The sequence below is a fragment of the Hyalella azteca genome, unplaced genomic scaffold, assembly GCF_000764305.2.
Source record: "Hyalella azteca isolate HAZT.00-mixed unplaced genomic scaffold, Hazt_2.0.2 contig9135, whole genome shotgun sequence".
In the NCBI taxonomy this organism is placed as follows: Eukaryota; Metazoa; Arthropoda; class Malacostraca; order Amphipoda; family Hyalellidae; genus Hyalella; species Hyalella azteca.
Window position 1 is genome coordinate 40870 of NW_025939212.1, and position 23824 is coordinate 64693.

Genomic DNA, 23824 nt, shown 5'->3' on the forward strand with positions numbered 1-23824 from the left:
AATACTACCCATACTACACAAGCGAAAACATTGCAATAAAATGATAGCCGCGTTGAGGCTCAAACAACTCGTATGTGATTGGAAAAATAGGCATCAGTACCTTCATTTGCTAACACGTATATTCTTCGGGTATGTTCACCTACGAATAGGTACATACGTATATTCAAGTACTACGTATGTAATATACGTGACTCAGAATACATGTACGCGCTTCAGAAACATATATGTGCCTGAGAATACATACCAGTGCCTCAAAATACATACCAGTGCTAACAAGAATGTTCTGCATAGCCATGTTCATTTACCTCTGACAGGTTAATTGAACGCTCAATATATCTGTAATATTTAGTGAGTTATGACGTAGGTTTGGGCAAAGGTAGTCACGTGTCAACGCAATCTACTGATAAGCGGCAACAAAAGCCATTCCTGTACCGGCCATAGAAACTGCAGCGATAGTTGATAGTCGCCTGCAATTAGCAGATAATTTCCCCGCTACATTGTGCTTTGCTAAGATGATTCAGGAATGAGGCTGTAGCTCTCGCTGCATTCCTTCTATAACCAATAATAAATGCGTGTCGCTTTCCTCCTAAGCCGTCGACATAAAAATGATGTAATTGACATTTGTTAATGCACATTTTAAGTCCACCGTCGGAAATAATTCTCAATTGCTGTTAAAATTAACGCAAGAAATAGATATGTACCGGTATAAAAATGAATGTAAATTTTGCGTGAAAACTGAGCAGTTTATCCAGAGGCACCTCATCTAAAATAATTAATAGATGGATAATCATTCAAAAAAAATTCATTGAAACTATTCAGAGGCTGAGAGGCTGACGCAGCCCTATGACGAACAGGTTTCGTTGAGAGCGTTCGGATTAAAATATAATAGCATCGAAGTGCTCATGCTGAGCCTGTGGAGGATCCTTGATTATGTTAGCACAGTTGCCGTTAGAATAGAAGTGTCGGCGTTGAAGAAATAGGCCCATGGCATGTTGCCGATTCTCGAACTTTTCGCGACTTGATTCTCAAGGGATCCTGCCTTTGGAACCCGATCTTTCCATAGCTGACGATTGATTGCAGTTGCCGGTTTTGCTTTAAAATCAGACAATATAACAGGTATAATACTGTACACACGGAAAGAAAATTTCCGGTATGTATACATGTGTGATTTTAAGGTAGACTTGAATGAATATATCAATAAGTTTTGGCTGGAAACTCACCCCGTTTAGACAGGAGATCGTTGTAGGCTGTATATGCAGATCTCATGATGCCGCCGATGCCCCTGCAACAAAACCTCGCGTTACCCAGACATGCCTTCAATTATCAGAGTACAATAATATGAGATGAGAGAACCCAATCATTAAAACAGAATGTGTGTACCTATGAGAAACGGTTTACCGACTAATGCCCGTTTTTATGCACAACTTACATTTTCTGGAAAAATAAAACGTAGGATAGTACCTAAGGATATTTAATGCCAAAACCTATTCTTCAGCACGAGACCATAAATAGAGTAACATTAAATGCTATTCTTTATAACTGCCCTCTCGTGTCTGGCTTACTTGACGTTATCGTGCCTCTGCCAATCGCCCGTCACTCGTCTACCGTAATATTCATAAGTTATTCCTCTAACACGCTATCCTGCCTTACTTCCAAAGAAAGGCCTTCAGAGAAAATTTATCTTCGACACACAAAAATTACGCCCTTCCCGTTTTCTTAATAAGGAAAGTATGAATCTGCACCTAAGCGTGACTCGAAATTGAATAATAATCATAGTAGATAGGTAGTTTTAATTTATGTTAACTAATTCAATTTTCCATGATATCCCACTAGCTGACGATATTGATCGATAAAAGAAACTCAGCGACAGCGAAGTAAAACGTCAACTTATAATATTTTGAATAATTTTTAACGAGTGGATACATCCAAGAAACACTGATTCTTTCTAATGTCGGTATCACAATTTAAATTTTATATTAGGTCTTCCAAGTTTCCATCAATTTCACAGAAATTTGTGGTTTGAACTGACGCAACGCAACTCATCATCAACGTTGATTTGTTCATGCCGACGTCACCAAACGTACTAACGTATTGTAGACAGCGTAGATATCATTAAGCAGACGTTGCCTCCAGTGAGGCTACGTCTGCCGGTTCCAAAAAGCAAGTGTAAAGCACGCTCGTAAAAATGGTGGGTCAAGTCAAGGCCAAGATGATTAAAATGCTGCAGGAGAAACGGTCAAAGTCAGAGTTTTGACCTAAATATCGAAACGTCAAGAAAGTAAAAAAGTTTAGCTCCTTGTACGGCGGGAGATCGTATGGCACTTACAAGTTTGGATAGATTTCTGTATTTCTTTTTATTTCTGATTTCTTTTGACTTAGGACTGCTAGAGAAAATTAGCCATGCTTAAATGACTAAGAATTGAATATCACGTCTGCACATATCGCCTGGATGGATGCTTTGATTCAATTTCGTTTTGTAATTGTCGAGTAAAATAAAACAAATATGCAAGTCACCAATTGATGCTTATGACTGCTGCAGTTTCATGAACAGGCACTAATTACTCCAAAAAAAATAAAACTCAGTAATCACTGCATGCAGTGAGTAACAGAGAGCGCATTTTCTCGTCGACGAAAACGTGAAGTCACGGACGGACAGACAGACAGACGGACGGACGGACAGACGGACATGGCGAGCACAATAGTGCAATTTTTCCTTAAATGAGAAAACGCGCTAAAAATAAACTGCAATATAATGTATTTGAGTCAGAACCGCGCAATTGCCCCTCAAGAGACTAACTATTGATGAGCGAAAGTGAAACCGTGCACGAGTGAAGGCACGTGTCGAGGCGTCCTCTAAGATTTAAGACGTTTGGGTATTCCTCTCACAGAGTCATTCTAATTCGTGGTGGTGATTTGACCTGAACCCAAGCGTAACCCTTACGTAAACGTACGTGCGCTTATTGCCCTTATGTGTGGTTTATCCTGACCCACTCTGGTCTAGCGTATGAGTGTTACTCGCAGAAAGTGTCACGATTTATTCAATACGACCCATTCATTCTTTTTTGAAGGCAGCAAAATACGTTGGATCTGAAGCGCCATCACCCTTATACTCCCAGAACTTTATGGAGTACAAAATATCCCGGTCATGTTGAGTACTGCACCGTTTAACTCTCCTGAACGCTTCACTTTGCGATCAGAGTTAAAAATCAATGACATCGTTGGCGCTCCGAGTATGAACGCGTTCAAGAACAGACTAGATAAAGCTATGGAAAAATATATGTTCAGATTTGAAATGCCAATAGCACCATATCGAACCCGGTGGAAGTCGAGTAGCTATTTCAAACTATCGTCAGTCATGAAAAGATCCGGTCAAATGACACGATTTTAGATCTTCTGTGAACAAGGCACGAAAAGTTCAAGATTCGGCGACAGGCCACATCAGGCCTACTCTTTAGCGCCGACATCACTATGTTATGTTAACTCGTAATATAGAAGAGTGACTTATTATTTATGATAGGAGTGCAATCTAGGGAAGATTCATGCCAAACCAAATGACTCCGAAAATGAAAAAATATCAGTTTTCTGAACAAATAAGATTTCTTACCGCAGAGATATATTTTCTCTACTATCCGACCGACCAGACATCACTTCAGTGCCAGCCAAAAAAAATTTCAGTGCCGGCAAGGCATCATTTCTGTTACTACCAGCTGCCATCTCTGTTGGGACCAGCTACCATCTCTGTAGGGACCAGCTACCATCTCTGTAGGGACAAGCCATGTTATAAATGAGCCTGCAGTCATGTTATAAATGAACCTAACCACGATCTACAGCAGGGAGCAGGCTAGGATCAACGGAACAGTCCATACCTGGATTTTAGGTAAGGTCTATAGATGCAAGGCTTAGAGGCTTTAATCTCAAAGAATAATTAATTGAACGTTATAGGAAAACCCCATTGAAATTGCACAGAATAATCTATGTCCGAAAATACTGAAAAAAGTTATGAGGCTAAAGATAATATCCTCATTGAACGGAATTAATAAAATTATGAAATTCATTGCTTCAGAATTTAATGAGACTAGATTATTATTCAGCAAACATCACCTCTGGACCAGAATTTAAATCATGTCTAATTTCCGGAGTTCGATACCATATAGATCGGTTTACAATAGAAACTCTTCACGTGAGCTGCTCCCAGGATAAAACTTAGAAGATCCGTGACTGATAAGATAAGGAGCTTAGAACAACTAGCAGCCTATCTTATCTGAGGGGCGCAAGCTAATTTAGACGTCGAAATGCCGTGTAGATGCGCCGTCGCAATACAAGCCGGCTTCTTGGACGATTTCAATATTGAAACCGTACCATCAGGTTTACTAATGTACCTACACAAGAAAATAAAATTAGCTCTTTATATCTAGTAGCCAAAGAGTCAAGAATTCAAACATTTCTAAAACTCTGTGTGAATTTGGATCCTTGATACACTGAATAACAATCGAATAAGAAAACAAAAGAAAATTAAATTGACTGTCAAAAAAATAGAAAAACGAGAAACAAACAATACATAAAAAAGGAAAATCTCCACGTTGGTTGAATATTTCCATTGGAGGAAGCATCAAATTGGAAGCATCGGAAGGGCAGACTCACCCTTGCAGCCAGCCGTCCTCCAGCAGTTGTGCTGTTGCCGTAGCCATGTCGATCTCAGAGTTACTCCTGGCGGTCGACGCTGCAAAGAACAATATTCTTGTTATGAAGAATACAATACATTATATACATTATTGGCGATAAATTTTCTGCGGACTACTATACAGTCAATATTCCACAAAATTAATAAATGAAATTAAACCCTATGATTAAAGATTAACAAAAAATAAACAACGCGAGTACGTAAGTGGAATCTTTTTTAACATGATGAATATATTCGTCCAATCGGATTTAGATTCAACGCTGTTTTGCTGCAGTCAACGGCAATAGAAGAATTGTAGAAATGTTAATTTTTATTACAACCACAATAATTTGGCCTCGAAGCATTGCGTCAGGTTCAAGTCGCAGCCGATGCGAAAACTGCGCGCTAGATTGAAATGGGAAAATTTTTATTAGCACTCGGCAAAAACCTTCTCGGCAAAAACCTTCTCGGCAAAAACCTTCTCGGCAAAAACCTTTACGTTTGTCACACACAAACGCTAGCATAGGGGAAATTAGGGGAGGCCTGACGTATCTATAACTGCACAACATAAAGTTTAATGAACAAACATTGTTCATAAAACGAATAATGAACAATGTTTATCCCATCCCAACGAATAGATAATGAAACGTTTATATATAATAAAAATGAAATAGTACATTAGAGGCAATTAATGCCATACCGGTACTCGTGATGGTAACTAAGCGTTAGTCGGTAGTTGACATGGTCATTAAGTGAATAATTATATGCTACACCTAAGATACACTAGTGTAGTTAGAACTAGAAACGTAAGCAGTGCACACTAATGGAACAACGTATAAGTTGCACTCAGAGAATTGATGGGTCATACAGTACAAATAGTGACACTTTCAGTACGTAGCACTGATACGCCCTTTTTCGAGCCTAACAAGGCAAGAATGACCCACACATAGGCGAAAAGTGCATCACTTTTTGGACAAGATCTGTCTCATTTCTCCGAGTGTGCGCTAGCCACAGCTGTCTCGTGCGCATTTGCGATGCGGGTAAGACCTTTGTCAGCTGACCGCGACTAGACTTAAAACTGGAAAGCCGTAAGGTTTAACCAGCGTTACATGGTGTTTATAGAGTTAAAATTTCGATACATTGTCAAGACAAGAGATTGAAAAATTAGGAATATAATATTTCCAGTCGTAACGAACCCATAAAAACGTGAAGATGCGGAAGATATGTCGACACAGTATGTCCAAGAAGTCCACGAGAACACAGAAGTTCAAGAATTAGACATTTTCTCAAATGCGGGATCTTCTTTGTACAAAAAAAGAATCACTACCATTAATCAAGCGCTAAAATGTCTTTAATGAAATTCTTGACGCACGGCAGGAATGACGCCGACCAAGGCATGCAGAAGAATATATTGAAGTGACGAGAGAAACTTCGTCGGGGAAAGCGAGACTTACGTTCTTCACGTATAATGAGCGGCAGGGTAAACGGCTAAGCCGAGTCTCCTAAACCTGCATGGATGTGTCGACTCTGCGAATTATTGCATTCTTTCAATGACATTTTAATAAATTTTCTTCTAGAACTTGCAGCAGTTTTTGATCGATCGCATGAACATGCAGCCAGTCTTATACTTGTGGTTGTATCTTAAGTAATGCGAATGCGATAACATCATAGCAGAAGAAAACTTTCTTTTCATGAAACGCCAAGACATTTTCAAGAATATTAATTTCATATTTCATTTTAGACTCGTTCATTACGCCGCTGGACTGCCGTACTTGAGACATAACGCTGCCATCGACGCGTTCAGAGGAACAATGACTCATTGATAAACTAAATACTGAAAAAATTATTCCTAATAAAATGTCAACCTTGATCGAATGAGCCACACGAAAATAGAAAAAAGCTCATCTCCTTCAGGACTCAACGGTGGCTTGGATTGCACGAGTAAATAATTGCGATGGCTCCTGCTTCAGCTGCAGGATGAGCAGCAAAAAGAAGTCTAGTGGGTGCATGGCCAAGGTTTAGGAGAAACCTAAAATAAGGGCACTCTACTGGGGATGCATCCGATGCTGTCCTTAGATCGAACATTATTTAAATTACTTGATGATAGAAACTAAGAAATAAGGTCCAGGAAGCTTAGGGCTCATATAAGGCACTGGTACATGTTGCAGTGGCATGATGTCTTAAGATATTCATAAGCGTACTAATTAGTAATTACTCATATTTTGGAGTGAACATGAAGGTTGAGAATAGGCCGTCAGAAATATTTCAGGGCAAATAAAGCCGTAAACTTGACACAGTTACTGGAGGCAAAGCTCTACCATGTGAAAAAGCATATCAAGTTCATGCAGATAACTATTAGTAATGAGATAGACAAGGTTACTAATAGCAATTAAAATCGTCAATAGTAAAAAGTAATAAGAGTATTTAAGTGACATCCGTTTCTGCAATATTGACGTAGCACTGGGAAGTAGCGCATAGGTAATCGAAAACGTTCAATGGTAGTTTTCGTCGACTATTTATTCAAAATTTGCGAAATAAATGTAGACACCATAAACCTACATAAGCGAAATCCTCGGATCGATCACGAAAACGATTCAAGACTCAGAAAGTAGAAAATAATACAAGCTCTGTATGAGTACAGGGGCAGTAAAGTGAGGTAAGAGGTCAGGGCGCGCGTGTTTATGCCATGTGCGCTATCTGGCTCGGCATCTGCCGTCTCATCAGGTTAGCGTCAAACGTACGTCGATAACATCAAATCGACTCTAACAAATCGATGAAACTACAATAAGCTAAACTCTTGAAAAATTCTATAAATAAGTAAAATTTTACTAACTTAACTTGCCAACTGAGGTAAAAACCAGCATGAAACCAGAACTAATTCAGCATGGTCCTCCGAAGGAATTTAAATTTTTACAACGAATAAGTATTCTGTGCAATGTTATTAATGACATTTGTTGTTGCAGGCTCCGATGATTTGTGTACAATGCAAACTGGCACACAGTCTAGTACGGTTATTGCAGTAAGGCAGACTGCCTATTCCTTACGTACTCTTCAGTAATAACAAATGTAAAGGTTTACAATACTAGAAAAATAACTTTACTTAATTATAAGAAATAACTTCAAACATCTCATTTCACAAATCAAATTCAAAAGAATAATCAACTGGTTTAAATACAACATTTGCACTGCGCAGCAGCATTGAGAAAAGAGTGTGAAAAAATAGAAAAATTAATAAATATGAATCCTCTCAAAAAATCGTTGGCAAATGTGACGCGAAGAGTTAGTCGATAAAAGACCAACTGTTTTAGAAGACGAAAAATAAAATCAATGAACAAATAGAAGAGATGACTTTTAAATAAAAAATATAATGATTCTTAGGATCGGTGCAAGAGCCGTGGTTCTAAAACCACATATGATATCGCGGAAATGAAAGGTTTTATAAGACGAACTCTTACAACTAAAGTACAAAGCAAAATGAATCGCCCGAAGCTGCGCTTTGGGTAGGAGTTTCAAGCTTATAAAAAATAAACTAATACATAAAAAACAGGAGATCATGATTCTATGTGAACCCGTGCAAAATGTGTCCTTCAGCTACCAAAAAGTAGTGCCAGAAAAACTGGACATTTGCGCTCAGCGCGCTGATGGTTGCATGTATAAAAAAGCTGCCGTAGGCGGCCCCATATTATAAAATTCCTTGCAACTCGATAAAAAGCTTCAATCGTACGTAAGACATGAAAATATCAAATTACGGTTTGCTTATAACATCGGCCACCTTACTATGTTGAACTGTTCAACATTCTATACAACTCAACAAATATAAAGGTAACTAGGATCACCATGCTAGAGTACAGAGAACGTTTTGGCGTCATGATTCGTTCGCCACAATTTTTTTTCATTATGTTTATAAAAAGTGAACCGCAACTGCCCTTAAAGGTGGCCGTCAATCGATCAATGTTCAAGCAAGAAATACGCATTACAAAAATTGATCAGTTACAGTAAAAAATAAATATTCTTTTGTAGTTTTTCAATATGAATACATAAGAACTTCGATGCATTGGATAACTAGTTCAAAACGTAAATTGTAACTTTAGAACAAAACTCCAACGATGGCAAAACCAAAACTTCATTAAACAAAAAGAGCTCATGGAAACAGAAGAGCTTCAGAAATAGCATCAAAATACGAGAGAAAACGGAATTAATGAAGAAAACGAGGAAAAGAAAAGAGGGAAGAGAGAAAACGGAAATAAGTGAAGAAAACGAGGAAAAGAAAAGAGGGAAGAGAGAAAACGGAAATAAGTGAAGAAAACGAGGAAAAGAAAAGATGGGAGAGAAAACGGAAATAAATGAAGAAAACGAGGAAAAGTAAAGAGGGAAGAGAGACAACGGAAGTAAATGAAGAAAACAAGGAAAAGAAAAGAGTGAAGAGAGAAAACGGAAATAAATGAAGAAAACGAGGAAAAGAAAAGAGGGAATAGAGAAAACTGAAATAAATGAAGAAAACGAGGCAAAAGAAAGAGGGAAGAGTCGGCAGACCACGAGCTCGAAGGTCTGGCCGCACAAGTGTTGAGCAGGTAGCCAGCCAGCCAGCCGTGCCTCCCGACGACACCGCGACCTATATTCACAATCATTAAATTTATAAATAAGATCAAAAATATAAATATACCAAGTACATGATTGTGTAGGCAAGCTCAAATTTAACCCCATAAAGACATCGTTGGTGTCGAGCGCTCATTACACGTAACTCTTGATTCAACTCAAGCACAGATAACAGAATGAGAACTGACTAGTTGCGTAGAGTTGATCTAGAATATTTGTATGCACCTTGAATCAAAATTTCAGACCATTTAACACTGCAACTTTGGTCAGCTTATAAGCCATGAAACAATAAAAAACAATATAGCTTTGTATATAGCTATGATCTAGCAAGCTTTGCTTAAGGGTGGTTTCGTTAATTCATGTAAATGGCAAATACTCATAGCAAATACTATGAATAGTAGGTAACTGATTTAGACTGCACGGGCTATCTAAAAAATTGTCCAATGAAAGTATGTCTGCGAAAAATTTCATACAACTACCGATTCAATCGCGCAATCTTGATTAATGTATCGGGACTCGGGTTGATATTGCCAATTAAACTAAAGCATTCAAACGTCGCAAAATGCCAGTAGAATACACGATGGTCACGGCGGTCGTGCGGGACTAATGGTCATATAAAGTTAGCCATAATGATAAGAATGGCATAGCAATGACACATTTAGCAGGGTAGCCCAGTGGTTACAGTCCAGGGCCTATACTTTCAAAAAAAGTTGAGAGATCGTAAGTTGGTCAGCCAATCATTGTTGGCCTTTTAAGCAAAATCCACCAATTATAGACAAGAAAAATAGAAAATAGAGCGTAATAGAGCGTTGTAAGAGAACGTTCACTTAGCGAATTTTGAAAGTATGGCCTAAGAGTACCATGATTAGAACAGAGAGGTGCGGGTTCGAACCCAGCTCCCAGGTCAGATTCGGCGAAGAGGCCGGGCGGTTTAAGCATAGCAGAATTGTAAGTGAGTTGCGAGTTCGAGACCGCAAAATGCTGTGAATGTTCTGCGATGGTGAGAATCGGCGACAGGCCTATGACATAATAAATGCTGAAACCGCTACCATTATATTATTATTATATTTAAAAAATATTCTCATTCGCAGCTGAATTATTCTGTTCCTTTATTTTGTGGCTTTATCTAGCATTTCAACATTTCAAGGTAACAAAGGGCTATATATAATTGAATGTATTATATTTGAAGCTTGTTGCAACCTATATTTTCTGTCAATTTGTTCCTCATGAACAATTCAAACAAGAGGTTTAAAATATAACACAGAGTAAGAATTAAGGAATTTGAAGGTTATAAGCCATGAAGAGTTAGCCAGTTTTCAAGTCAAAGAAGGTGAAGCCTGCATATCAATCTAAACTTCTGTACAACAATGATATGCAGACCCCTGGCATTATATGATAAATATGCAAATCAAATGTGGTTTTTAAATATTTGCATCATGTGTTTAGATTATAGCCCCTAATGTGGTAATTCACAGCCAAATTTGGCGTACTTACAATACATGAATGTCTTTTTGGTGGTATGTGAACGTAGCAGGAGTCAAGAACTACCTATACTTCTTGTGACTTACTTTCTATGACACAAAATTGTTCATCTACTATAACTTGTCTGTTCATAATTCCGCTGAAGTTAGCTTGAAGATGAATGTTAATAACAAATTCCTATCTTTTTAATATGAGATAAGAATGAGGATCAAGAGAGGTACTTAAGAGAGGTGCTCTCATACAAAATGTAGTTTAAAATTTAACTATGACAGCTTTTAGTTATTGAAAGGCATGCTTGAGATAATGAGATTAATATCAGGGATACAGCAAGATTACCGTTCTTTTAGTAACTAAATAGATTTTATTTATAGTATTTAAATGTATTTTTCAAACAATGAATTGTGCAGAGTATAGAGGTATCAAATCAAAACAAGCATGAGATTATCTAAAGGGAAAATTCAATAAATGCAGATATTAAGCCCATTCAAGATGACTGAGAAGACTGTAACTAAAGTCAGTTTGTAATAAACTCAAGAAAACACAAAATGTGCCTTTAACATTTCTTTTAATTCTTGTACAGGTTCATATTATAACAATACAAATCAATTATAAATGTCTTCAGAAGAATAAACAATGAGGGACCAATTTAAGAATGTGTCAGAGAATCATATGAAATCATGAATTTAGTTTGATTTGAAACTTAATGATTGACAACTGTTATACATAAACACCATAAAACAGGGTGACTTGGCACATTTTTAGCACTTAATTTTTGCAATAGAAAGTCACATAGTAAATATGTAAGCGTGCAAAGTATATTTATTGCATTTGAAGGTTAGCTCACGGTATTACAAAGCCATCAATATGATTGTAAGCGCTTTTCGAGTAAAGTGCTTTATTTTCCTAAAATTAAAAATGTACCAAGTTATAATAATTATGGTTTACAATAATATAGTCAATAGAAAATTCAATTATTTGGTCTTGGAGCCTCAATACTGTGTGCTCCAAAAACATTGCTGTTGACATCACAGTTGGTCAATTAAGACAGCACACAGTCATGCACTTACATCCGAATTTACAAGATAACTCAGCCAGAAATAAAAAAACAAAAACCTAATCAGGCAGCAAATACTATAAAAATTTACCTAAAATTTGGTTATTTATTAATTTCTAAATTAGAGTTCAACTTTTAGTGCAATTTACATGGTTTGGTGAATTATTTAGGCCAAAATATATTTTTTCATTTACTGGAATATGTCTTCATGTATTGAAAATAATATAAGAACTACAATTATTTATATATGGCTGTCCATCCATCTTTCCACTGACAATGATATAAATAATGGCTCTTAAGTTGAATATTTTTTGTAAAATAAAAATTAAACGACTTGATCGTACAGATTTAGTTAATAAAATATAATTCATCTAGCAGCATTAAAAATCACTAAGCTCTAGCTCTAATCATTGCTTGGAGTAGATTTTTTTTCCATAACTTGGGTGACCTGCCTTGCCTAGGTATATTAGGTATATATAATTAATCCAAAACTACCTAAGCAAGTTGCAAGTGAAGGACTGGAAAAATAGAACTTTATATACAACATAATTTTTTAATGTACTATAGCTTTACTTTGAAGTATTTTTGGTTAATTAAAACTCTCATACATAAATTTTTCAGTAGGTATTATCATGAATAAGATGGGTAGATGATTTATTACTTAGCAGAAATTTTTGCAACTTCTAATGCCCGTTAGTTCTAGTTATGGCTTGGAATAAGTTGGAACATTCATATTTAAAATTCCAACGTGCTGGCCAGTGGCCACTGCCCACTGCTCTTACAATGATACAATGTGCATGCATACAATGATGCAATTTTACCCTGCCCATCATGGCACATGACCAGGTGACCCCACCTTAATTTTTTCAGTAAAGAAAGAAAAATTGCAAATACCTATTCAACCTTGATATTAATAATATGTTTAAAAATTACTTTTTAAAGACAACACTTCTAAAGAATCCAGTGTTTCCAATGTTACAGATGTACAATGATGAATGAATTTCTCATTTTATTTTTGAATAAAAAAAAATTTCAATTTTTTCAAATAGGTATACTACAAATTTTTAAATATAGAAAATTTTTTTTTTTCCAATTTGCAAAATCATTTATTTTGTCATTTGATTCATGCATTGTCTCCAACTTTACGCAAGTTTGCAAAATTTCAAATCGATAGGATAGGTAAGTAGAAGTGAGTTAAATTTTGATTATAAGATTTGTAGCCAACAGACAAACAAGAATTGAAGTTAAAGAGAAGTGTTGTAAAATACTACCCATAAATCTACAATTTTTACCTGTTATTTCTGAGAAATCTTTAGTATTAGGTACTAATTAAATATAAATATAGGTACAAGACAGTTGGCATTCAGGCATTGCCTTTAGGCTTCAAATTAAGCCTTAAAATTTAAATACAGTCTTATACAGAAAACGTTTTCAGCTCATAAAAATGTATAACCTACTGATAAAAATGCTTATCACTGATATTAGAGCATAATGTTGCAATTTTTAACTTGCAAAAAAATTCAATCAGCGTCGTTAATCAAAATGTATTCCAGCAATTGCAGCAAAGCATGTTTCCACTTCACTAGTCACTACCACTACCAGCCTACCGGCACCAGCAATCTATTTACGGACATGAGCCGAATCGGCATTTTTGAATTTTTTCGCAGGTGCTAACTGCTATGACTATGAGATAACGGTTCATCTTCTCAGTATTCCTAGTGAAAATAAAATAATTTAGTACTAGCTGGAAAAGATTAAACTTCAAAGTGCATCGAATAAGATCAAAATTATGCAGCCAAATCTTTTTCTAACGAACTGCATCTTGTTTATTTGGTGCAATCCGCAAATTCGATTCAAAACGCAACATTCTCTCAAATCTAAATAATCGTCTGCACGCAGTTTTCAGCCATTGAAGGAAAAATTTGCATTTACGGTCAATATAATTTACGTTGCGATTATGTGCTTTTCCATTTATAAATAAATGTAGGTATTCACCTGATAAATGATGAATGGGCGTGACACACACTGAACACTACGCTCGCGGCGCACCACCACCACGCATGAGAGCTAAAGAGAATCTGACAGCGGATCCGCTCATTCCGCTGTCGCGACTCGCGTACGTTCGACTCCCAAATATTCCGGCCTCTGTCGCGTCGCGCACAGATTTTAATCAGGAACTCTATAACCGATGCAAACTATGTATGGTATGGCCACCATTCAAAGACACATGGGCTGTGGAAATAAATTAATTATCCTAATAAAATTAGGAAGGTTGCGGGTGCTCTGTGATCGACCAGTTCAGAATGACAATCAATATACTATATACCGAATGCATGGTATTTTATTTAAAATAAATTCATCCCATGTCGGACGCAAAAAATTTCAATTAAAGATAATTAGGGCAAAGTCATCCAGGATTATTACCAAAAAAGTAGTTCCCTGATTTTCATAGTAAAGTTCTCTTCCCACTCGCTTTGATGATAATCTGCCGTTGACTATATTTCACGCAGTATCAAAAAGCCAAAATGAGCATGACCATGAAATTCAAACTAACTGATTCCCAGGAACGAAATCCTAAATAATTTTTCTTACATCGCAATTGCGAGATCCCAACAATTTTTCCATTAGGTAAAATACAAACATTTTATCACAGTTTAGGCTCAACAAGTGAATGACTTCAAGAAAGGTAACGACACTTTCAGCATATGCATTTCATCCTGCCGTTACAATGATCCAGCAGGTCTGTCCCATGAATGCAGTGAGATGAAGATGCCATGAATGACCATGCAACAATGTCGTCATAAGAAACACAGTACAAATGCATTTCATCCTGCCGTTACAATGATCCAGCAGGTCTGTCTCATGAACGCAGTGAGATGAATATGCCATGGATGACCATGCAACAATGTCGTCATAAGAAACACAGTACAAATGCAGCGCGATAATGACGTAGCATACGTGATCTCGGTTTTAGACTGGTACCTTGTCTGAGAATTTGAATGGCGTAGATCAGTTAGTCAACACCTCGGTATTGCAGAGAACAAACATTTGTTAACTTTAAATAAAAATACACATCAAGGTGGCGTTGGGGCCTTTTCGCCTGAACCTATTTGCATCCAGGCTACAGAGTATTTGCCGACAACTTCCGAGATGACGCAGCATTTTCACATGGGGTTCTTTCTTTTAATGACGGTATTGCTGACTGCCCGAAGGAGTTCTATTGCGTCAAGTTCACGGCAGCTGCATTGTGCTAAGTCACTGAGATAAACTTAAGCTCCAAGCGGGAAATTCCCTGATTATATTCCTTTTAGTATCATAGAGATGCCGGTGCTGAAGAATAGGCCTGATGTGCCTTTCTTAAAATCCTCTGGAATCGTTAGATGACCCAAGACAACCGGTGCCCGAGGCCTATTTTTACTGTTTGATGGCCAATTATAAAAAATATAAATCAGCTCATGAAACAACGAATGACATGTATGAACTCCACAAAAAAGGCACCAATAAAAAACATAACGAATGGCACTTAAATTCGATGTTAAATAGCGAAATCTAAAATATCCCTAAATGACTTGAATTACTATCAGCTAGAAGGGATTATTTTTAAACAAAATTAGTTTATTATTGGCAATCGTGCAACTTCAGTGGTACTGAACATCATGGTAGTGCCAGGCTCATTATTTACAATTAAATTTACCCTAGGTTTTCAAAGAATGAATTCACTTGTTATAAGACTTAATCGGACAAGAAAAGAAGAAACTAAGCGCGGACAGGAAACTTATTCATCAAGACAAATGAACTCGTCACTAATGAACTCAAGACCAACTGAATTGTTGATATTTTATTGTGTAGTCACTGAAGCTGCTCATAGCTCATCTGTCATATGAGCGATGATGAGGCAAATTAGATAAAAATTAAGAACGAGCTTAATTCCAGATTTGATGACATGCTGAGCTTTAGGCTACGGTTGTTCATTTGCGGCGAATAGTCAAGTTTGAATTTCTTGTAGGATAATGATGTCCTACGTGTACATAGTTGATTGGCTGAAGTGCAAGATGAAGGACGGTATTTCTGATTTGAAATTAGATCAGCGAAAGATATCCTCTGATGAGGGCAAAGCCAACGTACTTAATCATTTTTTAGTGCAAGACGCAGGGATGTCCTACGTGTGCAAGACGCAGGGATTTCCTACGTGTTCAAGACGCAGGGATTTCCCACGTGTGCAAGACGCAGGGATGTCCTACGTGTGCAAGACGCAGGGATTTCCTACGTGTGCAAGACGCAGGGATGTCCTACGTGGGCAAGACGCAGGGGTTTCTTACGTGTGCAAGACGCAGGGATTTCCTACGTGCGCAAGACGCAGGGATTTCCTACGCGTGCAAGACGCAGGGATGTCCTACGTGTGCAAGACGCAGGGATTTCCTACGTGCGCAAGGCGCAGGGATTTCCTACGTGCGCAAGACGCAGGGATTTCTTACGTGTGCAAGACGCAGGGATGTCTTACGTGTGCAAGACGCAGGGATATCCTACGTATGCAAGACGCAGGGATTTCTTACGTGTGCAAGACGCAGGGATGTCCTACGTGTGCAAGACGCAGGGATGTCCTACGCGTGCAAGACGCAGGGATTTCCTACGCGTGCAAGACGCAAGGATGTCCTACGCGTGCAAGACGCAGGGATTTCCTACGTGTAGGCAGAGGCAGCAAACTATCGTCTCGAGGGACTTCACAAAAATTTATACTATCGCATCGAATGAATATTTCAAATTTTCTGAACTCGTATTCAGGAAACATATTAAATTATATGCTGTTGAATCGAGGAAGTACTTAAAATACGATTCAATTGTATCCAAGCAATAATCGATTTTTCTAACAAAATTATTTTGACTTCCCTGCCATTATTGCCAAATATTGTCAGCCATTATCGAACTAAACTCGTGTTTATAAGAGAAAAAGCAGTTTCAACTTAAATAAAATTAAAAAAATTCAAGTTCGATTTTTTGGCGCAATTTAAAATAAACTAAATTGGAAGTAAAATTTCAATTCGCCAGTATGTTTTAAATTTGTGATTTTTCCAATAAATTTTCGAAGTTTACTATAGATGATGAACCCCCCGAAAAGACCACAGCAGTGTTTTTAATGGTCAGTTTAATTCTGAATAATTCCCTGAGTAATGAAACTAACTAAATAAGCTATAAACATTATAGCTTGTAATTTTCGATGAAATAAGATATACTTAAACATAACGGCACCAATTCTTGGAATATGTTTAAGTTAAAAGTCTATTACAAAAAGGATATTCAGAGTAGAGTAGCCATCCAAACCATCAATCAACAGGTCCAAAGTCCTTCCTCGGTTCGGTTATTCACTGAAAGGAGCTCATGGTTCTTGAAGAACAAATTACTCCTTGCATAACCTGTTATCGCATAAGCCGTTTTTAGGAGAATTGGAAAATTTTCTTTGAGCTGCAGTTTCGACTTGTGGCTAGTTTAATGATTGCAGCTGAAATTAAGGTCCATCATTCAAGTTGGAGGAACATCATCTTGGTAACTTGCAAACGTCATGCTGAAGAATTGATAACAATTGTAAAACTTGTTCGGTGTCGGAATATAATAGCACGACACGTGATTATCAAACGAGTGTACAACCGGTTTGATCCGGATCAAACTTGATTTTTTTTTCAAGGGCGGCAAGCAATTTGAAGTTCAGTGCCATTAAGGAAGTTGAGGTCACCTTGAAATCATTAAACATGCGGTTAAGACGCTTGCACGGAAGCTTTAGCTCACTCAAGCACAACTATAAGTGCTTGAGTCAAAGCTGAAGAGTATTTAGGCAGCACGCGGAGCTTCGTGTGACTATATGAGAATCGGGACTATGGCATTCCCTACAATACTCCTTCACATAGGTAACTATATATATCGAGATTGAAGTGCACCTGCTTTTTAAGGAATTTGTCGTTACATGACAAAATAGTATGTATTGTTACAACAATTACGCACAGTACTGGATGCGGACAGGAGCTTACCACAAACTGACTATTCTTGTAATAGGGTTGTTGACCAAGCTCCCATTTCCCTTTTAAATATCCCTCTGATCCCTCATTTGTGTGGACAAACTCATTACTGTTACTCTAATAAAGGACGAAATAAAAGTGCGTGATCCATACTCCTATCGATTTGTAGCTGACGAAGGGGAAAACCAACTGAGAGTATCACAACCCTTCCTGTGGAACGATGTTGTGAAGTTAGCACTCCTGAGCAACGCAATTTTTTCAGCACATCGTTGTATCAACAATACCAGGCTGATAATTCATCATTAAATGGAGTGAAAGAAGTCGTTGGAAGTCAGTGGTTGGCCTTCATACGTTATGACGCATGCCTAATGTGGCATGTACATTGAGTGGTATCAGTGGTCCGATGAGATCACAAGACAATAAAAGGCCGTCATCGCGCCATGATAACGGAGACCTGGCTGATTACGCATCGCTTTGATGGTACCGCAGTTGCTGGTGTAAGGGGAAATGCGATCGTTGCTGCAAGGGCAACGGATGCAATCGTTGCTGCAAGAGCAAAGGGGGGCAATCGTTGCTGCAAGGGCAACGGATGCAATCGTTGCAGCAAGGGCAACTGATGCGATCGTTGCTGCATGAGCAAAGGGTGGCAATCGTTGCTGCAAGGACAACTGATGCGATCGTTGCTGCAAGAGCAAAGGGTGGCAATCGTTGCTGCAAGGGTAACTGATGGGATCGTTGCTGCAAGAGCAAAGGGTGGCAATCGTTGCTGCAAGGGTAACTGATGGGATCGTTGCTGCAAGAGCAAAGGGGGGCAATCGTTGCTGCAAGGGTAACTGATGCGATCGTTACTGCAAGAGCAAAGGGTAGCAATCGTTGCCGTAAGGGTGACTGAATAGATCGTTGCTACAAGGGAAACTGATGCAGCCGTTGCTACAAGGGAAACGGTTGCAATCGTTGTTGCAAGATAAAATTCGATAGTTGCAAGAAAGGAAACCGATACAAAATGGTAAACCGTTGTTCGCCGTTATAACGAAAGAATAAACCATCATGTCTCAATAGCCCAAACGTTTTAAGTCTTTAATATAACGAACTTTTTGTCGCTACAGATTAAAACTTTTAAAATAAAAAATGAAGCAAAAGTTTTAATCATATTTTATGATAAATTGATGATGATGTAAATTTTTCATGATGAACTCAAGATGCTGCTTCAGAGTTTAAACAACTGTTTGATAAAAAGCCCTTAATAAATAAATTTTCCCCTTGTTTTCAAGACAACATGAAATGCTGTGCCATTGCACGACAAGCAGCTCCAGTTAAAGTTTTCCGTCAAGAAATTTTTTCAAATTCAACTTAGAATAAAAACTCATCGGACAGTCTTGCTGGGCAGTTGCTGATGATAAACAAGAAACGACCAAGTCCTCTTCTAATTCGTTCTAACTGGGACTTTCGTCTCGGATGTCGAGTACACGAGTCCAATATCGGAGCTTAAAATTTATGACTTAATAGTACGAGTACCTTTTAGTATTATTGAACTCCATGAATAAACTTGACATTTCGTAAAATTTAGTGCAAGGAAGTTGCTAAGCATAGTTCATGAAGCTGCACCTGTAAAGTTGGGTAATTTAATGAAATCTGAGTTATTTCAGTGGCGTGAAAATCACCTCATGAGGCTCAGTAAAGCAATAAAAATATAATCAGCACCTTGAAGCTCTCTATCGCTTGGCTGCATAGTGAGAAAAAATGTACAAATGTACATACAAATTAAACAGAACCTCTGCACGACTGACTGGCGGGCAACAGCCGTTTCATTTCGTCGTGTTAGCGTACGATATTCTATACATATCGTACAAATATCGTACGATATTCTATACAAACAATCAGAATTTATAAGGGTCTTCGGACAGAATACAAATACAAAATAAGGTGGATGAGTTAAGGAAATTATTAAGAATAAGCTGGGGCCGCACGAAACATCTTCATTACGACGTAGAAGAATAAACAGTCACATATTTTTCTGGAAGCGGGGAAATTTTAGGCCTGCAAAAACGAACTGGTTTTTTCCAAACAACTCGATCGTCACCATCGCCGCAACCGCGGATGGTCCCAAACCGGATCGCCTGATCTGATGGACGCTGTAATGCGCAGTAGGAACATGAAGCCTATCTGTTAGGCTTCTGATAATTCTCAAATGTAGCAAAAACTAAAACGTGTTTGGGAGACAAATTTTAATTCTGTGCACACGTTTTGGTCCTGAAACTAAAGGTACATCAGGTAAAAAATTATCTTCTACTTCAGAGATAATACGAGTATATTCATAATTAAACCAAAGTTAATAAAAAAATTATAGTATTTTAGTCACTATTTCGACAGAATTTCCAGCCTAATTTCAGAAATCGTTTAACACCACGCAATTGCATAACTCTAAGCGTGAACAGTTCTCTTTATCTCAGGAATTTCCAAAGACTGGCGGCACTAAGCCAAGTAGTTAAGTTTCTCTTCCTGATCACATCGAGGAGCCAGTGCTGCTGTGGGCCCTGCCGGAGTTCAACTACAATCGCCGCTGTGGCGTCAGTGGCGACATTCGTGCAACTGGCCGGCAACTCTCATAGAAATAAGTAACACTTTGTCTAAATAGCGATGTATTTTTTGCCGTTGTGCGAGTTATCCTGCTCCGGTTTGGCATAATAAAACGGCGTATCAGTGTTACGGCTCCTCTCTTCTGGTACTGGGGGTGTAAGAATGTGTGTGTCACCGTTTAGAAAATTTGAGCCACTAATTATTTTGAGTGCATCCTTTCATTTAGAATCGTTTGTGTGGCCGCGGTCATCGAAGCGCAACTCGCGTTCGGAAAGTCACTTGTTTAAAATCAAATCCAATTAATGCACGAAAATTAAATAGTGCAATGAAATTCAGGCAGGTCAGTCAAACGAAAAGAAAAAATTCGGCGTAAAATGTTGAGAAACAATAGTGAATTTCACTTATCGATTCGACGTTCGAAAACGAAATAAAGAAAATAAGAATATATCACCTAGTTTGGGAGACTTGATACAACGAATGCTTGATTCGTTTGATGCATTTTTAATTCATCATTAAAAAAATTGATAATGTTTTTCGTCTAAGAAAAATATTAAAAATTGTATTCGTAGACCAACGGTGCATCAGCCAGCAACTCCTGCCGAACTCCAACCTGTTATATAATTATACTTAATAATATTATGATTGTATTGATTCGGTACAATATACCCGGATACGGAATTTCAGTATGACTAACGCGTGTCGGCTTGAATTCAGAACCTGAACGTTCCCGGCTAATAGTTATAATGAATTAATAAGATATTGCTCCAAGATAATAGAAAAATTAGAAAAATAAAAAATAGAAACTTACTCTCTCACCAACAGCGAACGTATCACACGTCTTTTTGTCTGGCTAAACTGGATCAAGATGTCCTAAACAAGGGCAAGAAGTGCACTGCTATTTGAACAATTTCTCACTCGTTTTTCTGATTGAAGCTCATCGGAGGTGCTGGTCATGCAGCTACCGTACGTTCCATCTCGATTCCTTTCAAAAATTCCGGGCGTCCTCATACGCCCTAGAAAATATGTTCAAGGTTGTACAGCAGCGACGAAGATAGGAAATTAGGTTCAGGTTGCGGACATATCATAGGATTATCATCGTTATAAGAGTCATCAATATTATTATTTTCAAGGTTATACAGCAGCGCCAAAGAGAAGAAATTAGGCTCATGTTGCGGACATAACCCTCCCCCACTTTTTGCAAAATAAAATCCGAACTATAACGAAATTGGAAAAACGACAAAGTGACGTTTGTAGATCTTTCATTTTCTAATCCAATGGTATATGTCTCATTGTTGTAGCTTAAAAACTCTAGGAGGAGATAGGTTTGCAGTGACAATAAGTTAACTTTTCAGTAGAGCCCGTCAAAGTCCCGCGCGCATCGGAATAGGCACTCAATGTAGCAAGGATTCAAAACTAAACGTTACTGGAGCTTGATTCCAGTCAAGGATGGTGGGAGCGACTGCATGCACACTTCCTCATACGACGCCAGGCGGATAACTAAGGTGCACTTCAAGCAGACACTCTATTTAAAGTGCTCGCAGCGAATTTCCTCCCATTCTATTTGTTAAAGAACTACCATAGTCCCCTCCCTTTCATGATCTGACGTGAACGCATAAATCAACGTACAGAGATGGTTTTGGTACCGTTGGATAGGTCAGAATGTCAGCTTTAAGATGAGACTAAAAACCGGAAAAGCCGAAATCCAAAATTTTACCCTAGACGCTCCCCTTAAAGAAAGCGAATGGTTAATAGAAAGAATCTTCACTGCACACGCAAACTTGGGAACGGAATAATTCATTGAAGTTTACTCCTACAGTTTCGTCAGACAAGTTCATTAGAATATTTAAGAAGGTACCAATTTTTGCCTTTACGGCACCCAAGAATATTGGAAAAATGATAAGTTTTTTTACATAACAATACGTATTTGAAATATACTCATTCCGTCACTACGGTGAGTGAGTGAGTGAGAGTCATACGTCGATAGATATTAAACACATCGGCGATAATTGTAAGACTTGTAAAGTAGATGGCTTACCAACATTATTTTATCATAACTACCGTACATCTGAAATCTGGATTTCCAGTCCTAGCAATAATAGTAGCAAGTCCAGTGAATCCGGTTCCCAAAAAAATTACATTTCGTGAGGGCTAAATGACCAAGCTGTCAGCGATTAGGACGGACTTAAAAAAACTTGTACTTTGACTCCTCTTCGGACCAGGGCTACCGGGTGGACTGCCAAGTTCTACCGAACAGGCTTTAACACTCAAGATGATCTTTGGACCACAAAAAAAAAAATTCGTCTTTTAGTCAGACAGATTTCAGGATTGATAGCTTCAAGTGTTTACTCTTAAGCCTTGCTGTGGGATTGCGGGAACATTTGCCCGAGAATAATGGACTTTCATACGCCATTGGGAGAGATGAATGTGCAGGAATTCAGAAAGTGCGAATTAGCGCGACTCCTCAAATTCAGTAGCCTTGTTTCTAATCCGCGGAGCTGAGGTATCTTAGCTGCCTCTGTAAGTCTGTAGGTACTCAGTCCTGAGCAAGACATTCTGTACTCAGTCCTCTTATACACATCTAGATGTGTATAAGAGACAGGTCATTATCAGTATTATAAGAGGATTATCATCGTTATACGAGTCGTTATTATCATTATTATCAGAGGATTATCATTGTTTGTACGAGTCATCACTATTATTATAAGAGGATTATCATCGTTTTAAGAGTCATCATTATCAGTATTATCAAAAAATCGTGGATTTGAGCAGCTTACGCGTCATGACTGGAAATGAACGCAGAGCTTTTCGGGGATGCAAGGATTGAATTTTAAGTACATACTTCTATGTTATTATAAGTTCATAATCTGAATATTATATAACTTACGTCTAGGAATTTAAAAAAAAATTACATTGCCATAAGCTGAGAAAAACAAAAATTCAGAATTAAACTAAAATATCAATCAATCAAACTTCAAATAGACATGATAAACTCGATTTGAAGCCTACCAAGATAAAAAATGCTCTCGATTTAACGCACACTAAAATAAAGTAAGCTCCTCAAAACACACAAAGATAAACAAGTTCATGATTAAAAGCTCAAAAAGACAAACTAAGCTCACGATTCAAAACTCAAAAAAAAAATTAATCTCATGATTCAGAGCTCAAAAAAAAACTAAGCTCACGATTCAAAGCTCATATAAACAAACCAAGCTAATTCTTCAAAGCTCAAACAAACAAACTAAGCTCACGATTCAAAGCTCAAATAAACAAACTAAGCTCACGATTCAAAGCTCAAATAAACAAACAACCTAAGCTTACGATTCAAAGCTCAAATAAAGCAACTAAGCTTACGATTCAAAGCTCAAACAATCAACCTAAGCTCACGATTAAAAGCTCAAATAAACAAACCAAGATCGCGGTTCAAAGCTCAAATAAACAAACCAAGCT

The 23824-nt window shown here is 37.8% G+C and overlaps 1 protein-coding gene across 3 annotated transcripts in view; it reads right to left on the minus strand.

Annotated features, from left to right (window-relative positions):
• LOC108676756 (elongation of very long chain fatty acids protein AAEL008004) overlaps positions 1–23824 on the minus strand; it is a 54802-nt gene that overhangs the window by 12548 nt on the left and 18430 nt on the right. For 2 of the 3 annotated variants that reach the window (XM_018164890.2, XM_018164888.2), the window contains exons 1-3: positions 13788–13865; positions 4642–4720; positions 1221–1282 (exon numbers count right to left, since the gene is read on the minus strand). In XM_018164890.2, coding sequence (XP_018020379.1) covers positions 1221–1282; positions 4642–4688 — 109 coding nt within the window. In that variant the 5' untranslated portion in view covers positions 4689–4720; positions 13788–13865. Of the gene's footprint in view, positions 1–1220; positions 1283–4641; positions 4721–13787; positions 13866–23824 lie in introns of those variants that run through there. The other variant, XM_018164889.2, reaches the window with a different exon arrangement.